At 39.6% G+C, this 26,316-nt stretch overlaps 1 protein-coding gene across 4 annotated transcripts; it reads left to right on the top strand.

Moving 5' to 3' along the window:
• Positions 1 to 2,769: 2,769 nt before the first annotated feature.
• TMPO (thymopoietin) lies at positions 2,770 to 24,609 on the top strand. Of its 4 annotated transcripts, XM_083859145.1 has the most exons (9): positions 2,770 to 3,142; positions 10,641 to 10,767; positions 12,395 to 12,550; positions 14,468 to 14,568; positions 19,170 to 19,289; positions 19,408 to 19,503; positions 20,042 to 20,152; positions 21,349 to 21,440; positions 22,730 to 24,609. In XM_083859145.1, the coding sequence occupies exons 1-9, from the start codon at positions 2,900 to 2,902 to the stop codon at positions 23,019 to 23,021; spliced, it is 1,338 nt and encodes a 445-aa protein (XP_083715271.1). In that variant the 5' UTR covers positions 2,770 to 2,899; the 3' UTR covers positions 23,022 to 24,609. The 4 variants fall into 4 exon arrangements, with proteins under 4 accessions (XP_083715271.1, XP_083715274.1, XP_083715272.1 ...); XM_083859146.1 differs by lacking the exon at positions 19,170 to 19,289 and having other exon boundaries at positions 2,772 to 3,142; XM_083859147.1 differs by lacking the exons at positions 19,170 to 19,289; positions 19,408 to 19,503 and having other exon boundaries at positions 2,773 to 3,142.
• Positions 24,610 to 26,316: the final 1,707 nt, after the last annotated feature.

Genomic DNA, 26,316 nt, shown 5'->3' with positions numbered 1-26,316 from the left:
GTCTAATTGTGGTGACACCTGCAGGTTCCAGTGTCAATCATCATGTGTGTGCACATTCATGTGCTTTCTTATACTATTTTCCCAGTCTTTACCTTGCCTGGAAGATGCCTGTTGATCCCAAAGTGTGACAGTAGGAAGTGTAGAACCAATAAAGGACAGTTTTTTGCCAAGGAGTGTCTAGAGACTTGGCTTCCTATTCTCCCAAGAAGAGTGACTGAAGAATTATATGCTGCTTCTTTAGGTTTGGCTGCTTTGGAAGGAATCAAAGCAAGCCAATAAAAGAGCGCCATGTCAGTGCAAGGCAGTTACATCAGGGTAACAATGTAACAGAGAAAGTAATTCACAATAAATACATTCTTTTCTTTACAGTTGGGGAAAATAACTTTCACAACTTAAATGGACTGTAAATATGAACTTTATGTTAATCAGAGCCACAACCTCAGCGGCTCCACAGCTGTACTGGAGTTTGAACAAACAGCCAAAACATGATAAGTTTCTGCTATCTTTGTGCTTCTGTGCCAGTTTCATCTGACAGCAAATGCAGAAAAACACAGAGCCAAGATAAGGCAAGTCATCCCATCAATTTGTTATGACCAAAGCTGAACTGTGAGTGTAACTGTAGGGATTTATTACTTCATACCATATTCCTGTAGGGGTTTTTTATGCTATACTTAATGCATTAAAACCAGGCCTACCATCAATGTACTTAGACTTCAAGCTCAGCAGTTGTACTTAGTTCCACTCCTGAATTGTCACTCACAAGAAAAGCCAGTACCAACTGTATTGCAGAATCTGAACAGTTCAGTGAGTTGCAAATGGTGCCTGCACTCTTCTAAGAAGTACTGTCAAAAAACAAGCTTCAGGGCTATTGTACTATTATTGTCTGTGGGGATGTTAGATGGTGACTGCACAAACTTTTTAGATTGTATTTTCACTATTAACTTTGGCTAAAATTTCCCAGACCCAGTGCCTCCTTTTGCTGCTTTAAAACATTTTAGGCTTGATATAAGTTGAAGTTGTTATTTTTTACATTAGTATGATAGCTGAAGAATCTCTCTAAAGTATGCTGTGCAACTCATTCCATAGCTGAAAAAGAAGCAAATTCTTAGAGGTAGAGAGAAGACTATTTTCCAAGCCACATAAAAGCTTTTCAAGGCGTAAAATACTACCTATGCTTTAAATTAGTACTATCAAATTTGAAGAGGAATTAAATTTCCTTTAAGCATTTACAAAACACCCGTCATGTAATATCCATGTACCTGGCAAAATCTTGGGTAAGATACATTGAAAAATAGATAGAACCATATAATTTGTTCTATTCAAGATTAAAAGTAAATGATAGTAGTTCATCTACATTGATACATTACTTTTTACTGTGTATGCGTGTGGTATTAAAGGAGGAAGATGTTTCTATTCACTGTTCACCTTCATTGCCAAACAAACTGAACAGGTTAAGTATGTACACCAAGAACCAAGCACTTTCCGATATAAATTATAATGAACTTCGATGACTGCCACCTCACAGAGCTACTGGCACAACAAGGTTAATTAAATGCCCCAAGCTAAGCTTCTCCCTCCTCTTAATTACTTTGTAACACCACACCTATTCTTCAGTTGGAACCTTCAGGCTTCCTGTGGGTGGGTCCTTGATCTGTCTCGAAATTACCTTCCACGAAAAATAACCCTCATCCTCCTCATCTGGCTGATGCTGAGGCTGTGGTAAGGTAAAGAGGAACAACAGGCACCAGGACAGCTCCATGATGGAGCACACAACAGTAGTGGAAATCCCTTTTCCCAACAGCAGTTTAGAACTCTTTCTAGAGCACAAAGGGGAGTAGGTGCAAACACCAACAATCCTGCTTCAGATCCATGACTGATGGGAAGATTAAAATAGCCACATTTAAATTCTTATCTCCGGTACTGCAAGGCAGTTCTCAAGCTATGTAGTCAAATCTAAACACTAAACCCATCATAAAACAGAAGCAGTACGCGTTCCCAGCAAGCAGCGTGTAAACACAGAAGGATTTAACCCGCTCGTTTAAAGATTGTAAGACTGCAGTCTTTAACGCAATCGAACTTCCCCAGCAGGGAGGCACTTGTGCCATTTCGGAAGTCGACTTTACAAATAAATCAATAAAAAGACTGCGCGCCTTTCAAACTCTGCGGTATTACGGATGAGAGTTTGGGGTTTTTTTGCGTTTAAGTCACCGCAACGGCGGCAGTCACACTAACAAGATTAGCTACCGATTTCCCGGCTGGATTTCTCCTGGAGCCAGGCAGCTGAAGGGCTGGGGGAGGGCGGTTATCCCGGGGGAGAGACACCTCCCGTGCCCGCCCGGCCGCGGTGCCCGGCGCGGGAGCGAGGGCCGCCCGCGGGGCGGGAGGGGCGGCGGCAGGAGTCGCAGCGGGACACCGGGATCACGGCAGGTAACGGGACCGCCTTAACCGCCTCCCCCGCTGCTCGCGACAGGGACTCCCGCCGGCGGGGACACACCTGTCACCGAGAGGGCCCCGGAGAGGCCCCGTGTCCCGCGGGGAGTCCTGGCCCGTCCTGCCCCCCCCCGCGCCCGCGAGCGCCGCCCCGCGCGCCTCTCCCGCCCGAGCCGAATTTAAACTGCGTTACTGTTCCTCGCGCAAAGCACCAACGCTGCCGCTCCCGCGCGCCCCGCCCCTTTTCCGCCCGCCAGCCAATAGCGGGGCCGCTTCGTTTTCCTCCCCGCCAATCAGGGCGCGGTTTATTGCCGGCTGGGAAGGAGCGCTTGGTGCGCGCGGCCGCCCGCTGTGGAGCTGGTCCCCGGCGCGGAGCAGACGAGTCCTCCTCCTCCCGCCCCCCGCCCCTTCTCCCCGCGCTTTGTTGGTGCCTCTCTCGGGAGAGCGGCGGCGGCTGCGGCCGGCGGCGATGCCCGAGTTCCTGGCGGATCCGTCGGTGCTGACCAAGGAGAAGCTGAAGAGCGAGCTGATCGCTAACAATGTGAGCCTGCCGGGCGGCGAGCAGCGCAAGGACGTGTACGTGCAGCTCTACCTGCAGCACCTCACCGCCCGTAACCCGCCCTCCCTCGCGCAGCCCGACTTTTCCAGCGACGAGGAGCGGGAGCCCACACCTCTCGGCGCCCGGAGCCGCGGTGCTGCTGCCGCGGGGCGGGTGAGTACCGCCGCCTCCCGCCCGCGCCGCCCCGGCTTTCCGGCAGCCTGGGGCCCGCTTTCCCGCCCGAACGGGGCCGGCCGCCCCCGCCCGCGGCCCCGGGAGCGGCTGGGCGCGCCGGGGTCCCCGCACGGGGCCGGGGGAGGCTCCGGCTCGGCTGAGGGGGGATCGCGCCCCGCCGGGACCGTCCCGCCGCACGGGAGGGAGCAGCGGCGCTGCCGGGCGGTCACCGCGCCTCGGGAACCCGCTGGGACGGCGGGTCGATGCCGGGGCCGGCGGCTCCTCCAGGATGCGTCCCGCCCTGAGCGCCTCTTGGAGCGCCTGCCTGGGGGGCAGGGGCAGCGCGACCGCCTGTGGGGATTGCGACAGCCCCCACTGTAATTTGGGAAACCTTTACTGTAGCTTGGCGAGCGATCTCCTAAGTAGACTATTTCGGGGTTGGAGGAGAGAAGCAAGAGAACTGCATGAGGTTGCAACTTGCTCGGGACAGGAGTCCCGTCCGCTGCCTTGGTTTGTACGGCAGCAATGCTGCTCAGTGTAAATGCCTCTGAATGAAAGGATGAAGCTGTGAGGGAACAGCTGGTTTGTTTCGCTTGGTGAAGTGGACTGTTTGTGTAAAGAAGGTCTGGGTAACGTAGGTGTCTTGCTCGTACCTCTAAGATGTGTTTTATAGCAAAGCGCCTCTGGTGCCTGTTCACTTCGTCCGCTGTGCTTGTTTTCTTGGAGTTTACACGTGTAAGGAAAGAGGGGAAGCTGATGCCATTTGGATCTTTTCTCTTTGGGAAAATGTAATTTCCTTCTTAATTTTTCATAAGTAGACTATAAATTTGCATATATCGAGACAAGAATCTTGCAATTGATAATCGTCAGATGTCTGGTCTCGAGAAAAGACTTGGATAATGATTATCAGCTTCCGGTGTCCCAGTGTGTGTGATAGTACAACTATTTAATTGTATCTTAGATACTGTGTTTCAAAGGTCGTTAGTTAAGAGAGTGCCGAGAAATGGAGTCCTTCTAAGGTCTTTGACGCTTTAACCTTCAAAAGCCCAAGAGAAGAGTTCTTGAATTAAAAAATTGAAAACTGCAACTTCAAGAGGAAGAGATCTCTAAAACCAGGTTATTTATCGTAGCATCTGTCTATTTCAACACTTCACTGGCATTCACTGAACGCAGTTACAGTGAAACAGGCACTTCTATCGGAGTAGTCTGCTTGTAGCATTCATAAGGTGCTTTTGAGTAAAACAGGATGAGCTTGAATCTGACTTGTTTCATGCATGTTGGTGGAGGAATATCTCAGAACTGCTAGTTCCTTTCCTAGATCTGAGTTTTCCTTTCCACAGTGCTTAAGTTTAAACAATTATGGGTGACTTTTTTGATGTTTACAGAATGGGTGGTACGCCCACACTTTTGTGAACAATATCTGGAAGGCTCTGTGCTATTTATGCTTATCTTGTGTGTTAGTATCAGAGCACTGTATCATCAAAAGTTCCAGAATTTAAGCAAATACTCTGGTGAGAGTTGCTCAGATTTGGGTCCGTTGTGCCCTGTGTTGTGTTGCCTTCCCCTTGCCACCCTGCCCCAAACCAAAACACTCAGAAAAATCCCAAACAATACCTGCCAAGCAAAACAAACTTGGATGATGTGTACTTGTTGCCTCCTTTGTGCCATGTGAGTAGTTCTGAAATTGCTTATATCCTGACTGTCGTCCCTGTTAATGTCTTTTGGCATAAGGTGCTTCTCTGAGCAGCTCTCCTTCAAAACACACGTCTCCAGAGCCATGTTCCCCCAGAACAGCTGGAAAGAAGAGGAAGAGTGACATCCCAGGGGACTGGGATTCTGATGAAAAACCAAAGCAAAATCTCTTGCTAAGATTAAGAGAGGGCAGGAAGGAAAGCACTCAGACTTCTCAAGAAGTTAGGAATAAGGGGCAAGGGGGCAAGCTGGAACTGCAAGGATTTATGGAAAGGAGGAATAAGATAAAGGAACGGGCCATCCCGCAGGGCTCTCTGTGCCCGCTCGCCGTTCCCTTTATGACGGGCACACAGCCAGAAGCCCCTGGGCGCAGCCCGGCCGGGTCGCCTGTGCAGGGGCTCGCAGGGTGGGGCAGCGCGGGCCGGGCCCGGCGCCAGGGGGCGCTCGCTCCTGCGGCTCCTGCGGGATCCCGCGGCCGCCCTCGGGCTCCTGCAGCGGGGCGGGCAGCGCTTGCCTTGGAACGTGTGTGAGCAACAAGTGCGAGGGAATAGTCGGAATATCCGTGCTCCAGTCACTGAAAGCCACACCGCATCTCTTAATACTCGCAATAGAGTTTTGACATGACTGTAGTCATTAGTAATTTTGAACTACCTATGCTGTCATTTTAGTGGTTTTTTGCATTTGATGATGCATTTAGGTGCTTATTTTCTGTTTATAAAATAGCTGTGCAGAGTCAAAATCCCATAGTTTGAATTCTGTTCAAATTATGTATTTTGAATCCATCACTCTTCTGGCTTAGCTCTATCCAACCCAAGTACATATAGCTCACTTTCAATATACATTCCTACCAGAAGAGGAAAAGCTTTTAAAATCATGCCTGTTTGCGCCTCAGTCTGATAACATTGTCTGGAGGAGCTTGCCTCTCCAGCTCTACTTATGTTTTTGAGTGACTTTTTTGTTGTTGTTGTTGTTGGGTTTTTTTCCTCTAAGCCTGTTTAGCATAGAGGTATGTGAGGACAGTGACCAGGTATGCAAGACAGTGTTCTGCTGCAGGGTGAACTTTCTGCATCTGAGTGCCCCTTGTCCTGGTTAGTTATGGGCTGAATATCAGCACATACCTGTGCTCACAGGAAAAGTAACTATGAAATTACATCTTTGCTTCTCTAGGACCATTATTTTAATGCATGTATCAAAAATATTGTCTTGATGCTGTCTGTCAAACAGGAACTATTCAGAGCTTAGAATGTGTAGATTATGATGACTGAGCTTATTGTGTATTTCATGTCTTTCATTGCCTTTAAAGTGATGGTATGAAAAAGATCAGTTAAATGTCTCCTGTTAATGAAGGTATGATGAGAACATTTGGACCTGAAGGGCTTGTTTGAAGGATCAGACAAGACACCCGTCAGATAAAGATATTTGGTTTGATGGTGGTGGAGGGAGAGAGAGTTGTTTGTTTGGATTGTTGGGGGTTTTTATTCTAATCAAGTAGCCAAGTAAATAAAGAGCCAGCTTCAGCTCTTCATAGTTAGAATGCTGTGGTTGTAATAGCTGTAGCTGAGGTAACAAGAGCTTCAACCCTTTCCCTACTGGAAAAGAGAAGGTAATAGTAAAACTGGTAGTTTTTGAAGACTAGCTGTGTGGAAAGTGTACTGGATAGGTGAGACAGTGTAAAGCATCTGTGCGTGCTCAGTGGAAGTAGAGAATTTATTTGGTGTTTCTTGTGTGGCTGTATATCTTAATTATGATTTCTGCACAAATGTCACCCAAAATACAGTTTGGATCCTTTGTGGCCTTTTAAAAGGCGCCCATCTGCTGGCTGAGAGAACGTTGTGGGCAGCAGGGATGAGATGACCAAAGTAATTCCCACTGCAGTGAGAGATCCTGCCGTGCTGTTCTGCACCTTCAGACTTTGAGTGGGTACATTTCCTGCACCAAGTAACATGGAAATTACTATCTGAGGAGAAGGGGGTGGAAATGTTGAATAGTCCATAATCTTATAATTTATAACTGTTACTGTACATAAGCTTGGAAACTCTAAGTCTGGCACTTAGTAATTATGGTTAAAAGGTAGTGCATATCTTTAAGTTGTGCGTATCACTATTTGGTGCTGCATAATTTCCTTTCCACTGTTTATTTTGTCTGTCCTGTAGCTATTAGTAAATATTGTCTCCGGGCCTTTAAGGATAAAAAGTTCAGTAGGACTTGATTCTTAAAAAAGGAAATTCTACTGCAGAAAATGATTGTGTATGGTAGAGTAAAAGTACAAGGAGAATAAAGACCTATCTATTTCACACTGTAAATCTATTATTAACACTTTGCATATCCAATTCCTTATCTTCACATCTCCTAAGAGAAATAGTTATTTGTTACCAGAGGGAACTCTGCAAACTGGAGATTTAAACAGCATTCTGTTGGTGTGATTTGGGCTTTCTTTAGCCTATTTTAACCCCATTCAGAGAAATCATAAATAAGTGCTGACCCTTTTTGCATCTAGTGATGAAGCTGTACCTGTTTGGGATTAAAATCATTGTGTATTCTGATGTAGATGCCATTTACCCTGGGATTTGGAAATAGTTTTCTAGTGATGCCCATAGTTTCTTCAACAGTTTCTTCAACATGTTCCTTATGGTTGTTTTTGGGACAGTGCTAGGACTAGTAGAGGTGCTTATGAAGTTTGCCTGATTAAGCTGGTCTCTGGCTGTTGGTTTCTATTCAGCAGGAATGCCAAAGGTGAGGAGTAGGTAGTTTCCAAGTGTGAATTCTGGTTGCTTGTGTTTTCTGCTGTTCTTGCTACAAAAGAACGTGAAAGCTTTGTGCTGTTGAGAGATGGTACTTGAGAAGATGAACTTCTCCTATACTGTTGTTTTTCTGTGGCCCTAGTTGTGAGAATGCTGTGTGGCAGCCCCCATGGTTATAATTCACTTCACTACTTGTTTGGAGTTAGTTCACGAGTTAGTTCCTAGGCAGTCAGAAACTGGGCCTGACAGATACCACTACCAAATTGCTGTCTGTGAACAAATATCTCAAGTGAAGTATGCAGGTAGTCTTCCATCTTCTGTTTACTAGAAAACAGCAATGACTAGAAGTATTTTTTTATGCTCTGAGCTCTGAATGGGATTAGAAGATTTTCAGATAAGGATTTATTGATTTGGGTATATTGTTGCAAAAATATTTACATAGATTTGGGTGTATTATTGCAAAAATATTTACGTTATGGGCAAAGTAGTCAGCTGCACCTTACTTTGGCAAATCCTGAATGTTGCCACAATTTCATTTTAAGTATTTCATCTCTGCACCACAGTAAGACAAATTTTACTAGTGGTTGTAGAACAGATAAATGCAGGTGTGGGATTTTGGGGTCAGTTTGTTTTTAATTTTCAGTGTTAAATTTTTTAGCTATCTCTTTTGATCTGTCTTATGGTGTAGTCCAAGTGGATAAGTTGCCATGATGCACAGGAGGTCTAGTGGTGCATCACACCATAATAGTGGTGGTAAATAAAGCTAGGGTTGTTGCTGAAGTTAATGCTGTCATAGCACAGCTGAGGTATGACAAATTCTTCTATCCTGCCCTATGTTTCTGGGACTCCTCTTGTGGTCCAGTAAATGGTTAAATGGCAGCTTTCTACTTGTATGAGGGAGGTAATTTGCTCCTGCTCTAAGGAGAATAGGTGTTCAAAAGTAAAAGCTGTGACCTTGCAAAACACAAAACAAACACATCTGACCTAGTTACTGAAGAACACGTTACTTTCAACTCTCTTCATCTCCTCCCTACTCTTTTTCTTTGGTGAAACTGCTATTTTTATGATCTCTCTTTGTGACAGTAGTGCAGGAAAAAGTGAAATGGTAGTTTGAAGGAAAAAAGTCATAAAGAAACTATAAGAGATGTGAATTTATTTGTGTTAGAGTACCCTAGCACTCATTAGTTGCAGTTAGATTTCTGCTGGCTGAGATTTCTGTAAAGCATCCAGAATGCTCAGTAGTTTTTCTGGTCTGTATTGTTATAGTATCTTCTGTGGCCTCTAAGTGAACAAAGGTGGAGAAGATACATTAGGTTTCCAGTTTCTAAAGTGTCATTGGAATGTCAGTTTCCTGCACCATGGTAATTTTCTTCTGAAATTTGGAATAGCATCATGGTTAATCTGCTTGGTGATGTGGGCAAATACCAGAGCCCTCAGTAGTCTAAACAAACCTCAACAAGAAAACCCAGCATTTTTTTTCGGAACTTTTTCTGTCTGGACAGTTCAGTAGTCCAGAAAAAACACATTGAATATGAATTTGACATAATGTTATGACCAACATGTTTCAAAAGTGAATAAAAATCTTGTGCAGCTGCAGGTTGATTGTTTCTTGTGTACTGCGTAAGGAGGCTCAATTGCTTCAAAAACTAATTAGGAGTGGAATGACTGATAAAGTGAGTTGTAAATCTGTCTGTAGTCAAATCTGCCATTTTAATGACCCTATACTTTCTTCAGGCTGTTTGGAGTCTTATTTCTTAGAATAAAGAAATCCCATGATTTCTTGGAGATTCTGTTGCTTTTCAGCAGCTGATTTTAAGTTCATCATGCTGGCATATCCAGGAGTCAGAGGAAAATTTGGGGTCAGATATATTTGGGAAACTCTCTGCTTAGCTTTAAAATGCAAAGATATTGGAGGCAAGACCAAGCTTGCATGGAAACAAATATCAAAGTGGCATTAATAGCTAGGTAGATACTGTTGGCTCATGTAAATCATCTTAAAGTGTTGTGTTGCTATCTTCTAAAATGCAACAAGAAAAAGACCTGTTAATTGTTACTGAGTGTTGTTTATTACATAATTAGATTCAGAACTTTAGTCTTTTGTTAGTACCAGAAAAAAACAGATAAGCCCTCTGGACAACTGAGTTGAGAAAAATGGTAAGTGTAGACATTGTTTGTTTACAGTAAACAGCATGCAAACCCTTAGCATGCTTGTTTCTTACCTCTTTCACAATGCCTATTGTAGTAACAGAGGCTTCCCAAGTTGAAGCAATGTTATGATCACGCTGGATCGAGTAGAAACTGCTAATTTAGGAGTAGCATCTCAGTGGATTATTTTGATAGCCATCATATGTGGTGATAGCACATCGTATGTGGTGATACGGTGCAGTCCAAGTGTTCAAGTAGTGTTGTGAAAGTTGGGTTTAGAATTTGTTAGAGCTACAAGTAGCAGAGGCCTAAGCAGACAAGCAGGATTTTGAAAATTTGAGGCTGTTTCTGATCTTTGCCTTTCCTGGTAACACTCACGTAATCTCAGAGAGAATGACAGGACAAGTAGGAATGGGAGTTCTGGAAACTTGGTTGAAAGTATGTAAATACTAAAGAACTTGTTTTGTATCATTAGAATAAGAAATGCTGTCCTACCAGGTAGAAAAACAATGCAAAGAAATGCCAATGTAACGTTAACATCTGTACTTTTGTGTAGTGATAGTGAAACAGCTAGAAGCTTACTGCTCCAGTCACAGGAAAGCAATCCCCTCCCACTGTATACTTGAACTTCAAATTAAAACACAAGACCAGAAAAATGAGTGGTTTTTTGTTTGTTTGTTTTAACTCTGGAGGAGACTTGTAATGGGTATTTCCTTCCTAAGTAGAAAAGTTGTGCATGTTTTCCTAGTAGATGTAAATGTTTTTGTACTGTTTCATATAAGCTTTAATAGTGATCATGGAGGAGAATAGAATTATTTTTTTCTGGGTTTATTAGTTTAGTACTCTTATGTCTTCTGTTTCCTTAGAAGAAAAAGTGTTAACTGGAAATACCCTGTCTCATTTCTCCCTCCTGCTCTCAGAAAGCTACGAAGAAAACTGACAAACCCAGACCAGAGGAGAAGGATGACCTAGATATAACAGAGATGAGCAATGAAGACCTTCAAGAGCAACTTATGAAGTATGGAGTAAATCCTGGCCCAATTGTAGGTAGGTCAATTGAACCAGTATTTCTCTCTAACCATCACTTGTGAAGTTTCCCTGATTCAGTTACTTTTTAGTACCAGTACTGCTGCAATCCTGCTTCCCACCTAGGACATTTTCGTTGAACTGTTCACATTGGGAAGTCTTGAAGCATTGTACATGGGCAAGTCTGCAGTTTGCTTTTTGCGTTCTAGGCCAGCTGGAGATGTTCCAGCTTCTGTTCTGAAGCTGTGTAACTTACGTAAAGGTCAGTGCTGGGGTGGTTAGGTCTTCTGATACAGAGGGTTAGATCTGGGCCCACTTAAATAGGAAATACATCTTACATAATAACCTAATAGTACTGAGAGCAGAATGAGAACAGGGAACTTCCCTATCCCTAGAGCATTTCCTACTTACTACATTGTGCAGTAATGTTGTCCTTTGCTAATATTTTTTTTTTTCTAGCCTAGCATTCTGTCCTGTGTACTGGTCTATGTCAGGAGTAGTCCTGACCCTAATCTCCTGCCTTGGGCACTCATCTGTGATGTGGGATCAAAGTGCCTTGGCTTTCAGATTGTGTAGTAGCCTAATGGCAAGGGAATTTGATTTCACAACTCTTCAAAAGAAGATTGTCTGTAGTATGCAGAGTCTTCTGTGGAATGTTCTTGAAATCCTAGGAGGATAGAACTGTTCATAGGACTGTGACTGAGCCTGCAGTCCTATGTGTATTCAAAGTATTATCTGTAATATTTTCAGTTAGCTGATTCTGCATGCCTTGCCATTCATCCTGTACCTCTTGGATAGTACTCAAATATGAAAAACTCAAGAACCTATGTAGTCCACTAGAAAGGCATTTACATTTGGTGTAATTATTTCCTTTAATTCTTACAGGGTAGGGACTCTTCCTTGAGAGGCTGCCATTTCTTTTAAATGGTGGTTTCCTCTTATCAGAAAACTTTAAAAGTTAGAATATTTTTTTTCCTGCAGTTAACAGCTCAGGTACCAGTCACCTCTACAGATTTTTGCCAGCAAAGTCCAGATGAGGAAGTATGTGCTAGTCTTTCAATGTTTTAAACAGCTGTCTTCTTAGGTCAGGCAAACCAACCTGATGGCTAGATGGCAGCAAGCAGAAAATTCTGTTGTTGCTGATTGCTTGCAGCACCTCTCATGCTTATTGGACTGAGTTTGACAGCAAGGCAAAGGCAGGGGCATTAATTGCAGGGTAAGGGAATTAGGAGCATAATAGTGCAATTAGCATGGAAATTGTTGCTTTTGCAATATCAAATTTACTAATTTTTTGGGGAGGTAATAACAACTTTTCTATTGCAGCATATGAAGCAAAAACAGCTAAGAAGCAGGTGAATTCACTTTCCATAGATTTTCTTTCTATAACTTTCAGTGTACGGAGAGGTCTAAGTTTAAGTATTCTCTTAAACTGAAAAGTTAGAAGCCTTAGAGGCAGAGTTATGTACCTAGAGGTATGTATGTGTGTATATATATATACACACACACACACATTCTGGGCCTTACAAACTGATTAAAAATAAAACACTATGTTCAGAAATTCCCAAAGAATATGTAACAGCTAAATTCTATCAGTCAAGCCAGGAAAGATTAAAATTGTTTCTTTAACATGTATCCTTCCTTATTATAGCTACTACTAGGAAACTTTATGAGAAAAAGCTTCTGAAACTAATGGAACGAGGTCCTGACCTGAAGGCACCTGTGCCTCTCCCGGAGATTTCAACTACTGAGAACACCAGACAGAACGGAAACAATGATTCTGACCAGTACAGTGACAATGAAGAAGGTAAGACTTGAATGGAACTTGCATGAGAATGATTCAAATTATACATGAATAATACTTGCAGTAGAAATAAGCTAAAGAGGATATGATCTTGTGTTGGAGTCAGTGCTTGGCACCACTGGACAGTGGTCTCAAACTAACTGCTGCCATCAGTTTATTATACTACAGCAAAAACTCTACCTTTTTGTGCGTATTCTCACAGGCAGCTCCACGCAACATTGACGCCTTCTCTCCTTTCCTCTTCTGTACAAGCTATTTCTTATCTCTAGCAGAACCACCTGACCTTTTCTCCTTGCAGCAGGGCCAGCAAAAATGTTTTTTCTCTGGCCTCCTAACTCTTTATACCTTTGTTTCTCACATGCATAACACCTGTGTGCCCTTTTACTCTTTTGTGATTGGTCAGTACAAATCAGCATTCCATCCTTCCTCAGTGCCGTTCACCTGTCTTACACAGCTGCACCCCATTAGGGATGAGGCTCGGCCACAGCCCCATTCCTAATCTTCCACAATCTATTCTCCTACAATCCTGCTGCGGGCCATGTCAATCATGTACTGGATCAGCACAGTGATCTAGGTGCTTGGTCTGGGAAAGAAAAACTTTTGCTACTGAACTGGTCCCTTTTATCCAATTTCCCCAGACTGAAACAGGTAAATCCAATAGACAGGAGAATTGCATATTGGGTGTTTCAATGTTCTTTGCACTTCATACTCAAGTACCAGTGCAATTGTCTTTTGATGCTCGCAGTAAATAACAGTAGTTATTTACTGTGGGGTAGTGAATGAATGTTTGTTTATTAAACTTTTGTTCTTTTCTGTTTAATATCTAACACTTATGATTCAGCTCCTTTTTCTGTTCTTTATGGACTTAGTTCGGGGTGGCTTGATTGGTTGGTCCTGAGTGTAATTTTTTTTGTGGTTTTAATATCAAGTTTGTATCAAGAAAGTGTAATGCTGGGGGAAGTGGAACTGAAAACACACCATTCTGCAATTTACAAAAAATAAAAGCGGCACAGGTTTTAAAGAATTACTTGCAGGGAATGTTAGAAGATTCTTATTTAGTGTGGTTTGGTTTTAGGAGTGGGGTGGGTTGTTTTTACAGGAATTTCCATGGACCTAGGACAGAAGGGGTTGAAATACAGCTAGTAATTGGATTGATCTGCCTTGCATATTTGGGTTTGTTTTTTCTACTTTGTTTCTTGCACTTTTAAGTGGGAAAGGGTGTTAGAGATTGATTTATTAATGTTTGGGACACCCAAGAGCCCAGTCACAATTGACAGCTAACTTCTTATTACATATTCTTCATATAATTACTGTTCACACACTGGGGAAAAAACTCAAACCTAATTATTCCCCTTCTCCCTTACAAAAAAAAAAGTTTTTTATAAGTAAATCTTAAATATGTTGGTTTAATGCTATTAGAATTTTAGAAAAGCAGTGGAAATAATGCATCCTCTTATTGATGAGATGACTGCTAACCACTCTCCTTTCTACTGCATCAAAAATAGGGTTTTATATAAAAGGACATATATTAGGAGAAACTAAGCTAACAACTTCAAACAACATTGACAAGCTTACAATCAATAGTAGAATGGTACTTCAGTTAAAGGAGTTGCAGTTTGATACCAGTTTCTACATGGAACTGCTGGATTGGTCAAAGCTTATATGAATTGTAGGATTTTTAGCAGAAAACATAAATACGTGGGTCAGCATTTTAAAATAATTTAAAGGTTATTCTTCAAATGTCTTTGTTCTTATAAGTTTACTAGAGAAATGTATCTGTTTCACAGCTTTTTAAGGAAATAGTAACTCATAAGAGTTGAGTTGTCTCTTAAAATTATTTTTTATTAAAATACATTTGGTTTCAAGTAGTCCAACAACTAGTAGTATTATAGAAACTAGTTATATTAAAACTGGTTGCAGATCCGAAGACTGAGCTGAGGCTTGAGAAGAGAGAACCTCTGAAAACCAGGACAAAGACGCCAGTAGCACTCAAACAAAAAAGAGTTGTTGAACACAACCAGGTATGTTTATCATGGCAGCATGTGGAACAGCTACTAATGGAACACCTTACTGCTTTTAACATCACATCTGACTAAGTAAGCTATGCTGTTTTTTAAAAGTTCTTCTAGAAAGCCTGTTCTAATATAGCATGAAAATCTTGTGAATTAACTGTAGCAGCTGTTTTTAGCATGTCTGATAATGTTCAAAGTTATTGTCTGCCACAAGCTGTTTGTTTGACTTGCCAGCTGCTGTAGCACTTCTTAGAGAAGAATAGTAGGCAATCTTAACATGTTTCATTTTGGAAACCCTACAGATTTTTAAGTCACATGGGCTGATGGCTTTCTGTTGGATGCTTGTAATCAACTTGATTTAATAAAAGCAGTGATTTCTCAAAAAAAAAAAAAGTCTAAAAGAAAAGAAAAAAAATGCTTGAACAGAAAAAAAGAAAAAGTTTAAAAATAAAAAAGTTTAAACAAAGGGGTGTGTGGGTTTTTTGGCTTTTTAAAGAAGTGTTTTTAAAAACATATATATGGTTAGATAGCTATAGATACAGGTATTCATCTTAAATACATCTGTTTAATGATTCATTTAAATTTAATATGTGAAGTAACATATTTGGGTATATGCCTATATGTATAGGTGTGTGTATGTGTGTCCACACATACAATAGCTATCTGTATAATATTTTTTCTTCAACTATGTTTGCAGCAGCAGTGCTAGAATAAGCATGAATATGTTGAAAACATTCTCCTATGAAGAAAAAGAATAAATAACAAGTGTAGATCTCCCTGTATGTATCACCTGTCTTATAAATATTAGTTCTGCTGTGTTGATGCAAGAGGGATTTTACAGAAGCATCTCTGATTTTCAAACTGCTGAATACATGGTTTGGTAGTTGATGGCTGATCTGTCCTTCTGATATGAAAGTGTCACTAAATACCCTGTTCCCCAGCCTAGGATACTTAGTCTTTACAGTGTTGTTCATCTGACCAGTAAGTAGTGGAGTTATGCTACAGTAAAGGACTTGTAAAGAAACATTCAGTGACTCAGAATTTGACTTGTTAATTGCTCAGTGTATTTTAGCAGATCGCAATGACATTTCTCAGTAGTTTGTTAAATGCCAGATTCTTGCTATTCAGTGTGTGTGTGTATGTATAAAAATGCTTTAGCTATGGATGTCTCTTAAAGCAGGTAAAATGCTGCTATATGACCTTGAGTAATACAACACAGTTATGGAGATCCATGACTAATTTGCTTATTTTAAGTTGGAGTTTTAGGGTACAAGCTGAACAGATTTTACTTCAAAAAATTGAAACACACACATGGTTCAATGCCCCAAATATTCTTTAATTTGTTGAGGCAACTTCTGCTTGTAATGGTCTTTATAATGAGCATCTTAATCTTCTTGTGTTTTAAGAGTTACTGTTTTCAAAAAAGTTACCCCTGCCAGCTTCAGTGTAATGAAGATATTCCATTCTGCTGTCAACAAACAAAACTTAGTCTTCAGGAACTTGCTTACAGAATAAAAGATCTAGGGAGGTATTTTTGTGGCATTTTAAGTGATGATTTGTTTATTCAATTTTTTGTCATCCAGTTTCACTATATTAATATCAGCTTATTACTGTTTTGTCTTGCAATCTTACATGTGCAGTACAAATGCAATATTTTGCAACTTGCATATTTTAATTACCAGGAGTTAATCAAAGGAATAATAAAAAAATCACCTAATTTCAAAATTGCCAAATTCTTCAGGAACTCTCTTTAGTTTGTTTAAACATTTTACCTTTTAACTTCTGATTGTTTCTTGTTTTTTGTTGTTTTTTTTTTTTTAAGTACAGAAAACAGACAAAACCATCTAAAAACTCCCAAACAAACAGCCCCACCCACCTTCCCTGTAAAATTTTGCGGCTGCTTGAAGCCAAGAGCAACTTAATGCTTTTGGCTAGCAAATGTGTGTAGTCATGTATTTTCCTGAGAACAAAGCTAGAACATGGAGAAGATTTTTTTTTTTCTCTCTCCCTGTCTTCCTGCAGAATTGCATTGTAGGTTTTCAGCTAATGTGTTAAGAGACTATGCTCGTTCTGGAGAACTATTTCAACTGTCGTGCACTGTGTTGCACTGGCTCAAAGACTGAGTGTCTGAAGCATGGTGAGGCTGAGCTGGTGGGCAGTGTGGTGTGAGCAGACTTGCTAGTTACTTCTAGGTCCTGTGCAGCACTGGTTTTAGACCAGACGTACATAGCTGACAAGACTGTTTGTCTTTTGGCATGGCTGGATGTAGCTGCTCTCTTAAGAGAGTGCAAATAGATAGTTATTAGGCAAACTGTTGCAGAAGAAACTGGGTGGGGAGGTTGAGCGGGCATATGGGTCTTATCAGTCAGTAGGGAGGGCTGGATGAACTTGAGCTCAGCTGTTACTACCTCCTCATAGTGAAAAGTTGGCAGGAAACCCTAATTTAAATACCCCCTTCTAATCCATTAGGTGAATCTCGAGTAGGAGTTCAAAACTGAGCCTGACAAATCATAGTAAATGGCATTGCACAGAAGGAAGCAGGCTAAACAATGTAAATGTTAACGAACAATGTAGTAGTAGTCACTCTCCTGAAACTTTGTATTATGACATTCTGCATGTGCTATGTTCCCCTACTCATCCCTGTATATATATATTTTTTTTACTACCTGTATAGTAACTTGGTAAGTGGTAACTGAGGTAAAGTTATAATCTGTAGCTCTACTGCTCATAAGTTTTTTGACAGTTAGAAGCACTTGCTGAATGCTGCTTATGTACGACACTGCTGTGGTTTCTCTGGTTACGTACAGGGAATTGGTGTACCCAACATGAGTGTTACATTTTGATAGGGTTATAGAGGCCTGTTCTATTGACAGTGAGGATGATTATAACTGTAGACAACAATTCTTATTTCTTTCCTATTTTGTCTGTTGACTGTTCTACTGAAGTCTGGATGGGTTTTATGCAGTTCGTTCTGGTTTTTCCTAGACTTTTTAAGGAAAAGATTGAAAAGAAAAAAAATGAAAGTTGGTACTTAAAATATATGAATGAAGCATTTGAGGAAGAGAGGCAGTTATTAGTGAAGTGCTTCTAACTTTTCATTAGAAGATAAGTAAGATATTCATAGTCAAATAGTCTGGAATGGGGAGCTCTTTGTTACTAGTATGAGTGAATTTTCCTTCCTGCTTTCCTAAGTGGATTGTGTTGGAGTAGAAACACTCTGAAATTAGTTTTTTTTCTCTAAGCTTCTAAAGAACACCTCTCAAATAGAAAATGTATGGGGTTGAGATGGGGAACTGTGATTGTAGGTTGCAGGAAGGAACAGAATGCAGTGTCTGGTAAATATTTAAGAAGGGGTTAGAAGACGTTTCATCAAAAGTTTGTTAAAATTGTAAAGAATTTTGGAGAATTAGGCTGAAGTCTACAATTCTAAAAAAATCTGAATCTGTTTGGACTGGGGTCTATGTATTTGTTTTACAAAGTACTTTAGTGACTCTGGAATGAAGTGAAACACTTGTGCTCCCTCTGCTGGGTATTTAGTACCTGTTATACAGAATTTATCATAACCATAAAGCTGCTCAGCTTCTAGTTTCACTGTCCCCTCAATTAATGAATACTTCTCAGCCTTTTCTCTTAACACATTGTTTTGGGCCTAATACTGTTCTAGTGAAGTAACATCCACTTTTGAACCTGTAACTGACAGTTGCAGTGTATAACTTTATTTAGCAATAAGTGTAACTTCCAAAAACTTGGTGATATATCACTGTATGAGGTGTTAATGTGCAGAGATTGCAGTATTAAAAAAGTAGTAATTTTTATTTTTAAACCTCACCAAATTAAAAAAAAATCTTGTATGTAATCTGGAAGAAGATCCACATCTCCCTTTCCATGTTGAAATTAGTTTTGAGGGGAGTATTTGCTTTGAGCATGAAACTTGCAGTAAAGCATAGGGAATGATTTGTTGGTTATTCAAAAGTTTGCTGCTTCATGCTAAAACTTTGATTTGTGGAGATCTGTGTCAGGCTTGATTGTTTAAACCTGCTGTTATGTGGAAATTTGTAGTTTCATCCCTGTATGTGGAAACTTTTTAAGATCATTAAGTATCTCTGCCCCTGACCCCTGTGGCAGAAGATTAGTTCCTGTTGAAATGTAGGTGGCTGTGCACAAACTGTGCCCAACTCCACTTGAGAGAATAGAGACCTATCTGTGTAGAGAACAAGGTGATGCTTTCTGCTTATGCTCAGATTTATTTGTGTGTGTGTGTAGAAAGGAAATGTAATGGGCCTGAAAGTTTCACGAATGCTGTCCATGACTTCATGTAACTCTTAGTGGTGTTAGCTCATTCTAGGGCAGTGAGCAAATTAGGAGTTTTTACTGTTGGGCATTATCTGTTCAGTTCTGTATTTGAACAACAGTGTGCACAAAAGTAAGTATTATGACCAATGCTACTAATCTAGCTAGCTATTCATTATTGAATGTATTAGGATCCACAGTTTTTTGATTGTAGACATGTTGATTTTGGAGTGTGCATGCTGTTTTGGCTTTTGGTTGTAAGTATCCGATGTTTCGAGCTGGTTTTCATGTATATGATCATGTGTTTGATGCTTGAATAGACCTATTCTCAAGATGGAGTTACTGAGACTGTCTGGACAAGTGGATCTTCAAAAAGTGGACCTCTGCAGGCATTTTCTAGGGAGTCTACAAGAGTGTCAAGAAGAACACCAAGAAAAAGGGTGATGAGAGGCTTTTGTAATAGACAAGCCTGTTTTTTTCGTTGTTTTTTTTTCCTCTCACTCTTAGGGTGCCAGTGGCTCTTTTATTCAATTGCTGTCTTTTATTTTAAACAAACAGGTGGAAGCTACAGCACAGTTGCCTGTAGATGATGCTGTAATATCAGAGAGTACTGCCATAAATGAAACTATATTGGCTGCAAGCAACAAGACCCTAGTAAATATGTTTAATCAGTTGTGGTATTCTTCTGTAACGTATCTTCACTGACAGAATCATTCTAGTTTGGACAAATAGAAGACTGTTTTAAGGAAAGTAGGACTATTCAGTAGTCTTTGAAAATGCATGTTCAGTATCTGTTTAGTACCTAATACTATTTACTTTGAGATGGGACTAGGTCAACACCTAGGTCCCATCTAATGTCTTTTGTGGGGGGAGGGTTGAAAAGAATCACTTTAAAGCTTAGATACTTTCTTAATTTATTTAAGTACAGGCAGAATATTTGCTTTAAAGTTTGGCTTTTCTTGTGAACTAAATAGCTTTTATGTTTCTAAATGGCTTAAAAGAAACTACTTGGAATGATAGAGCAGTGTGTTTGCTGATCTTGGAGTATCTGTTACATAACCTTCTCGAGTTAACTTCTAACACGCATATATTCAATGCACATAAAGATTTTGTTGTTTGGTTCTGCTAGCTTGCCCCTTTTCATTTTGTATTTTGGCTGTTTCTGAGTTTGAACAATTTTGAATCTCACCAGGTTGGCAATAGGGTGCCTGGAAATTTCAAGCATGCAGCTCCTACACTGTCAGTCAGTGAACTCTCAGACATGCCCAGAAGAACACCAAAGAAACCACTGATGACAGCTGAAGTAAATAAATTAAAACTTAGATTGCTCTTGCTTACTCTCTGTGAACAAAATTCTTGTGTGTATGTGCTTACCTCTTAGTACAGAGGGGGGGTGGAGGATGTCATTGCACGGGTGGCACCAGTTAAAAGAAATTAGTGTTTTCACATGACATGAAAAAGAATATAAACTTATTTTTATCTTCCCCTTTCAGATTTGGGGTGTGTGTGTGTGTGTGTGAAAATATGATTTTTTCCTTTTTCCTAAGACAAATATGTTTTGATGTGGGATAACACCTTGTACTTCTATTTTTCCAAACAGAAGAGATTTTTTTTTTCTTTTAAATTATTTGAATAGCTCAAAGTAGGGTAGACTTGGGTTATCTCCCTTTGAGCTTGTAAATCAGCCTATCCTGAAAAAGCACAGTGTGCTTTAATTTAGAGAATCAGTAGTAGAATTACTTTAGACCAAATGCTTGAATTAAAAAGCATTTGTAGATTCCTGTCAGTTATCAAGAAAGAAAAGAACTTTTACTGTTAACCTATTCAAGCTACTAAAAATTATATATTTTGGAGAACTGTCTAAAGCACCTGCAAGTATGTGTAATTGTATTCATGTAATACTGTAGTGTTGTGGAATTTTATGCTGTCTTTTCATGTAATTGTAGATAAAGCTGCTATTAACACTTCATTTACAATATGACTGCAATGTAGACTTAGTTGTCAAATAGAAGGTTGTGGGTAAACTTGATGTTCTATTCCAAACTGCCGATGGGGTTTTCCAGTCAGTATTTTACTGTACTGTGGCATGGTTTATTACAGCAAGAAGAGACAGATCGCCCATATCAGTGCTTTTTAAATCATGTTGGTCACAACCAGTCCTGTGATCCGCTCAACACAGCCATGATAGAGGTGATGGTTAAGTTTTTTTGATCGTCTACATTATCAGCTGGCAGGTGTATAGGATTTATACAACTTATTCTTTATCTTAAAGGAAACTGAGGAGATCACTAAATGCTTTAAGACCTCAAAAGTGACCGGATGGCTGCCAATAATTAAGGTTAAACAAACTTCTAAAACCCAAGAAATAAACTTCTTGAATGTCACTGGGTGAACTCATTCATTCTTACAAATTGCACATGGTTGTGGTCACTGAGATAGCTATGCAGAAGCTTTTTGTTTTGCTGTCTGTTTGGCCTCTAACTGTTTCTGGTTTCCTAGGTGCTGGAGAGAACTACAGAAGAAAGAAGAGTAGAAAGGGATATTCTTAAAGAAATGTTCCCTTATGAAGTATCAACACCTACAGGAATTAGGTATTTCTAAGGTTTATGGGGGCTTTTTTCTCAGTTCTTGTAAACCTATTTAAGCTGAGAAATATCTTTTGATTATGTTGATAGATTTCTGAGGAACAGCTTTTATACTCTGGCTCAATGACATTTGTGACAGCCACCTATTCTTCCATTCTATATACATAGATTTGTTACCAAAACAGCTCCCTCTTTATTTAAATTGGAGGAGGGAGAACAGGGTGGTACTATAGTAGGAATTATTACTGAAATTTTGTGGATGGTGAAAGTTAAATGGAAAGGGCTTTTCTGTGGTAATGACTTACAATATTTAAGTTTTTGGCTAGATGCAACTGCTTAACCCTGCTGTTAAATTAAGAATAGATCTCCTAGCGTATATTTGAGGGTAAAGCCAGAAAGAACTTTCAGATACCCTGTTTTTTCCTTTAAGTGGCAGTCTTGCCATGTTGATTACTCCTAGCATGAGTAAGGATAGCATCTAGGAAATGCTATTGCTTGTGGGTTTTGGGGCTTTTTTCGTTTGGGGTTTCTTTTGACTCTTTATAATTTAAACAATAATTGAAGCAGCCCTCTGGTTAATTAGGCATAACAAAAACCTGCTTTGTTTAGAGGATATGAGAAAGTTTCCCCATGTAAAGATGTGAAATCATCTCTTGTGTTTCCAACATGTTAATTATAGCTTCAATTTAAACTGCAATTGCATAAATTCTTAACCATAAGAAGAATATATAGTACCAGTTACTGCTACTGTAGTGCATCTCCTGACCACTCAAGTTTACTCTCCTGTTTTGAGGTCTAATTAAATCCATACCACCTTTTTTTTTTCTTTAATAAAAATCATATATGTGTACTCCTTGTATATAAGAACTTGGCAGTGTACATGGGGTTTTTTTTAATCTTTACTACTTTGTGTTCTAGTTCTGTGTATTGGCTTAGCCATCAGTGGATATTTTATTGGCTGGAGGTAATCTTAAGTTTAGAAATCCCGGCAGGGCTGTGTAAGTAATCATTAAAAAAGCAAATAGAGGGAGACACTTTGTACAGTTTGATTGTCAGTTACGATCCTTTTTATGTAGATAGGGTGAAGTAGCATTTGAGATTTTTTTTTTAAGAGTGTATGCTTGAACACTGAATTAACTTTAACATGTTTATCATTATATGTCAAGCTTTAAAATACAGGTATAGTATTCACCAGAAATAATTCTTAGTTCTTAAATTATACTAAAACTTCCTGATCTACCTTAGATTGCTCTTTTAAATATGCAGTATTTAAATTTATTTTTTTTAATTAACAGTGCTAGCTGCCGTAGACCAATCAAAGGAGCTGCAAGCCGACCCCTAGAGCACAGTGACTTCATACTGGAGGAAAGTTACTCTAAGTATGCGCAAAAATATGGTACCTCGACTGACATCAAGTCGGAGAAACCACCCATAAAAAAAGAACGTCCTGTTCCCGTGTGGATAAAAGTTCTTCTCTTTGTTGTTGTTTCAGTCTTCATGTTTTTGGTTTATCAGTCAATGGAAACTAATCAAGGAAATCCTTTTTCTAAATACCTGAAAATGGTCACTCAGGGCAGTGCCAAATGAATATCTTTCTGAAAGGCACACCCAATTTGATCTCCTGTTTTTTAATTGTAGAGAACTCTTCTGCCCTCTCATCGGCTCAAGGACTTCCTACAAATAATGTGATTGGAACCTGATAAATTGGATAAATGAAGAAAGAGAATATTAAATGGGCATCAGTAACTTTCTGGACTTTGGACAAGGAGGAGATCACTGCCATGGAAGTAACATTTTTTTAAATCTTTGAACTTTTTGTAGGCTTTATTTTTTTAATGTGGACATCCTTTAAATTCACTTTTGAGAAAATGTATATTTGTTTTTTGCAAGAACTTGGAAGCTGAGAAGGGCAAAAATGTAGTAAAATGTGAAGCTGTGTCTTTAAATTTTTTCCTTTGTACAGAAAAGAAGTTGTACTTCTGTCCCTAGATTAGAGCAGAGAAGGATTTTAACATGGGGTAAAGGGAAATGCATTTTTTTAGTAACAACATAACTGCATTTGATCTCTTAGGATGTTGAGAGAGTACAACAGCAACCTTTTCTGTAGATTACTGTAACTTTTTAGTAAAAGTAACTGTAAACCTGTTTGCATTTCTGTAAAAGTCTTAGTATCATATTAGTAACTCCGTTTAAGTGTAACTTCATTTAAATGTATCCCTTCATTTTAGTGCTTAGTGTTGTGGGAGCTGAATACAAACCTAATTGGCAAGAGATGTTTTAGAGGAACTTATTTATTAGTAATATGTGTGGAAAATAAAAACTACATCATAATAATTTGCTACTAAAATACTTTATTGGGTCAAGATTGTTTTCTGAGGCAGTCTAAATTCCAACCTTAGCAGTGGTCTTTTTTCTTTTATAAAAAAGCGAGGTCTTTCCAACACAGCTTTATGTGATTATCTTTAAATATTCATGTAGAAAAGTATTCTCAAAGTGTGAAAATTCCATATGAAGTTTTATTCTTATATGAAGAGGGCATTGCTGCATTTTCTGCTACAGTTTCATCTTTTAAGGTGAGATTTACTACTTTCATGCCATTGACTGTTTTTCTCAGTGGAAGCATGCTGAAACACTCTCTATTGTGTAACTTGGTTGAGCAGGCAGCTGACTTCACTACTACCAATGAAGAGTGATAAGCAAAAATTTTTTAAAAGTGAATGTATACATTTTTGGTGTGCTTAAATCTGCGGCATACAGATGTTCAGTCTTATTGCTTGGTACAAAATTGCAATAAATCATACTACTTATTCTTAAAGTGCTACTTATAAAAAGCTGAGAACATTAGTTAATAGTCAATATCTTTTTACTCTAGGTACAATTATTGTGTAGACTATAGCTACGGGGAAGCTTTACTTTCTGTGAACTTTGGGACAGACATGGTGATTTGTAGCAAAGCAATAGTTTCGGGGTTTTTTTCCTGTTTAATGTTTTTTTCTTCTCAACTGCTTTTTTGAGTAATCCAAATAGCTAAACTTGTGTCCATCCTATAGAGAATTGTAACATAAGACATTCACTTTTGGTGTCAAAAATGGAGAAAAATAAAAATGATTTTAATGTGTGTGGATTTTCCTTATCAAAATAAATGCATTGCTGAAAGGCAGCAAAAGCAAGACAAGTGATGTATCTGGTGTCATTTTGCGCTGCTGCAGTCTTCCGTATTGGGGAAAAAAATTAAAAATATGATAATAAACTCAAGTCAGTTCATGTCACTTGGTGGGAGGAATATTCATCGTATTTGCAGTATCAGAGTTTTGCACCATAATCCTTTAGCCTGTGTCAGGCCTTCAGTTTGGCTGGGGGGAGAAGATAGCTTTCATTTGCTTTTCAGTGCTAAATTCACTTTAAATTTCTTACACCACTTTGCTGCATGTGTGAATGTAAAATATATCTTTCTTTCCTAGTTACATGAAATACTTTCAGTTGACCACCTTCAGGGATACTATTAATATCATCAAAGAAAGCCACAATTAAAACAAACTGCAAACTGAATTTTGTTGCAATTAAATGTCCTAATTGTTTCATTTTTGCGCTGTTTAGGAGAATGCTCTCAACTTCAGTGGTACTTCACAGATGGTAAAGAGTTTTCCAGAGAAGTCCTCAAAGTAACCCACATGTAGTTCAATTGTACTTGAAAGGCCATGCATCTTCAAGAAAGGAAGGGGCTTTTTTTGTATTTCAGACATTTAATGGTGTGAGGTAGCCCTGAGACTAGGATCTTTCCCCTGACCCCAAAGTTTAATTTTTCATGGTATTCTAAGAGTGGCACATATAGTAGTGCTATTAGCTGTATGTGCTTAAAGCCTTCAGCTACTGCTGTAGAAGTTAAACTGAAGTATGTAATTGTACTGTAGTCTTTGCATCAGAGTGCTGAAGCAATAGGCACTGATGTTCTTTTTCTTCCTTCTACACATTCTCACTTTTGTTCCATTAGTTCAACTTGGTTTTTAGACAGAGTCAGCTTGAACTTTCAGAACCAATGACAAAATAGAGCAATTTTATGGGCTATCATCCAAAATCCAGTTACAAAAATAAATGGAGTTCTGATGTAATAAATATGGTTTAAAAAGTCCTTTTTAGGGCAAGGGCCACAACAAGCCTGGAAAAAGCCCGTGGAAGTTAATGGGCATGACAATGTTGCTTTGGGGTTGGGGGGTTTTGTTCTTATGATTGGTCATACTGCTCAGAATGCCATGCTGAAAACCTGGCAGGTCTTGATTTCCTGTCTGAATTGGAGGTAACACACAGCTTGTATTGTCCCTTTAAATTCTGTGCTAATATTTCAACATGTGTCCTGTCTCGGGAGCCTGGTATCAGTCTGTAGATCACGAGAGGATTTCACTTGGGGTCTTGAGATTAATCTTACGGCATCTGATCCATGGTGACAGGGTGAGAGTTTCAGTAGTATCTAAGACAATAAATTTTCGAGAAGGATCTTAAATTTAAATTCTTTTTGTGTTTTGAGACCTTGACTTGTATTTGCGTAAGAAGCAGCGTGAAAGAACTCCAAGTTTACTTGCTAACAGCATGCTCAGCACTGCCTTACAGAATGATTTCAGGTCCCTTATGGGCTTGGTCTATGTGTTTTGTTTTGTTTCCTGTAGCATTACTTAGAAAACTCTTTACAGTATTAAAATTCACGCTAATTATGTTTTCTACTAGTTTTGTGGACAAGATATCTTTTAGAAATATGTTAACTGGTTTATACAGAATCAAAGCAGAAAAGCTGAGTACAAAAATAATGCATTTAAACAATACAGGTTCTAAAGAAGACTCAGCAGTAAAATTTACGTAATTGCAAATGAAGCTGGTAAAATTGTGTGGC

Source organism: Zosterops lateralis, assembly GCF_965231275.1.
Source record: "Zosterops lateralis genome assembly, chromosome: 4".
Taxonomy (NCBI): Eukaryota; Metazoa; Chordata; class Aves; order Passeriformes; family Zosteropidae; genus Zosterops; species Zosterops lateralis.
Note: the sequence above shows the minus strand (reverse complement) of the source record. Positions and strands in the feature narration are given on the sequence as shown.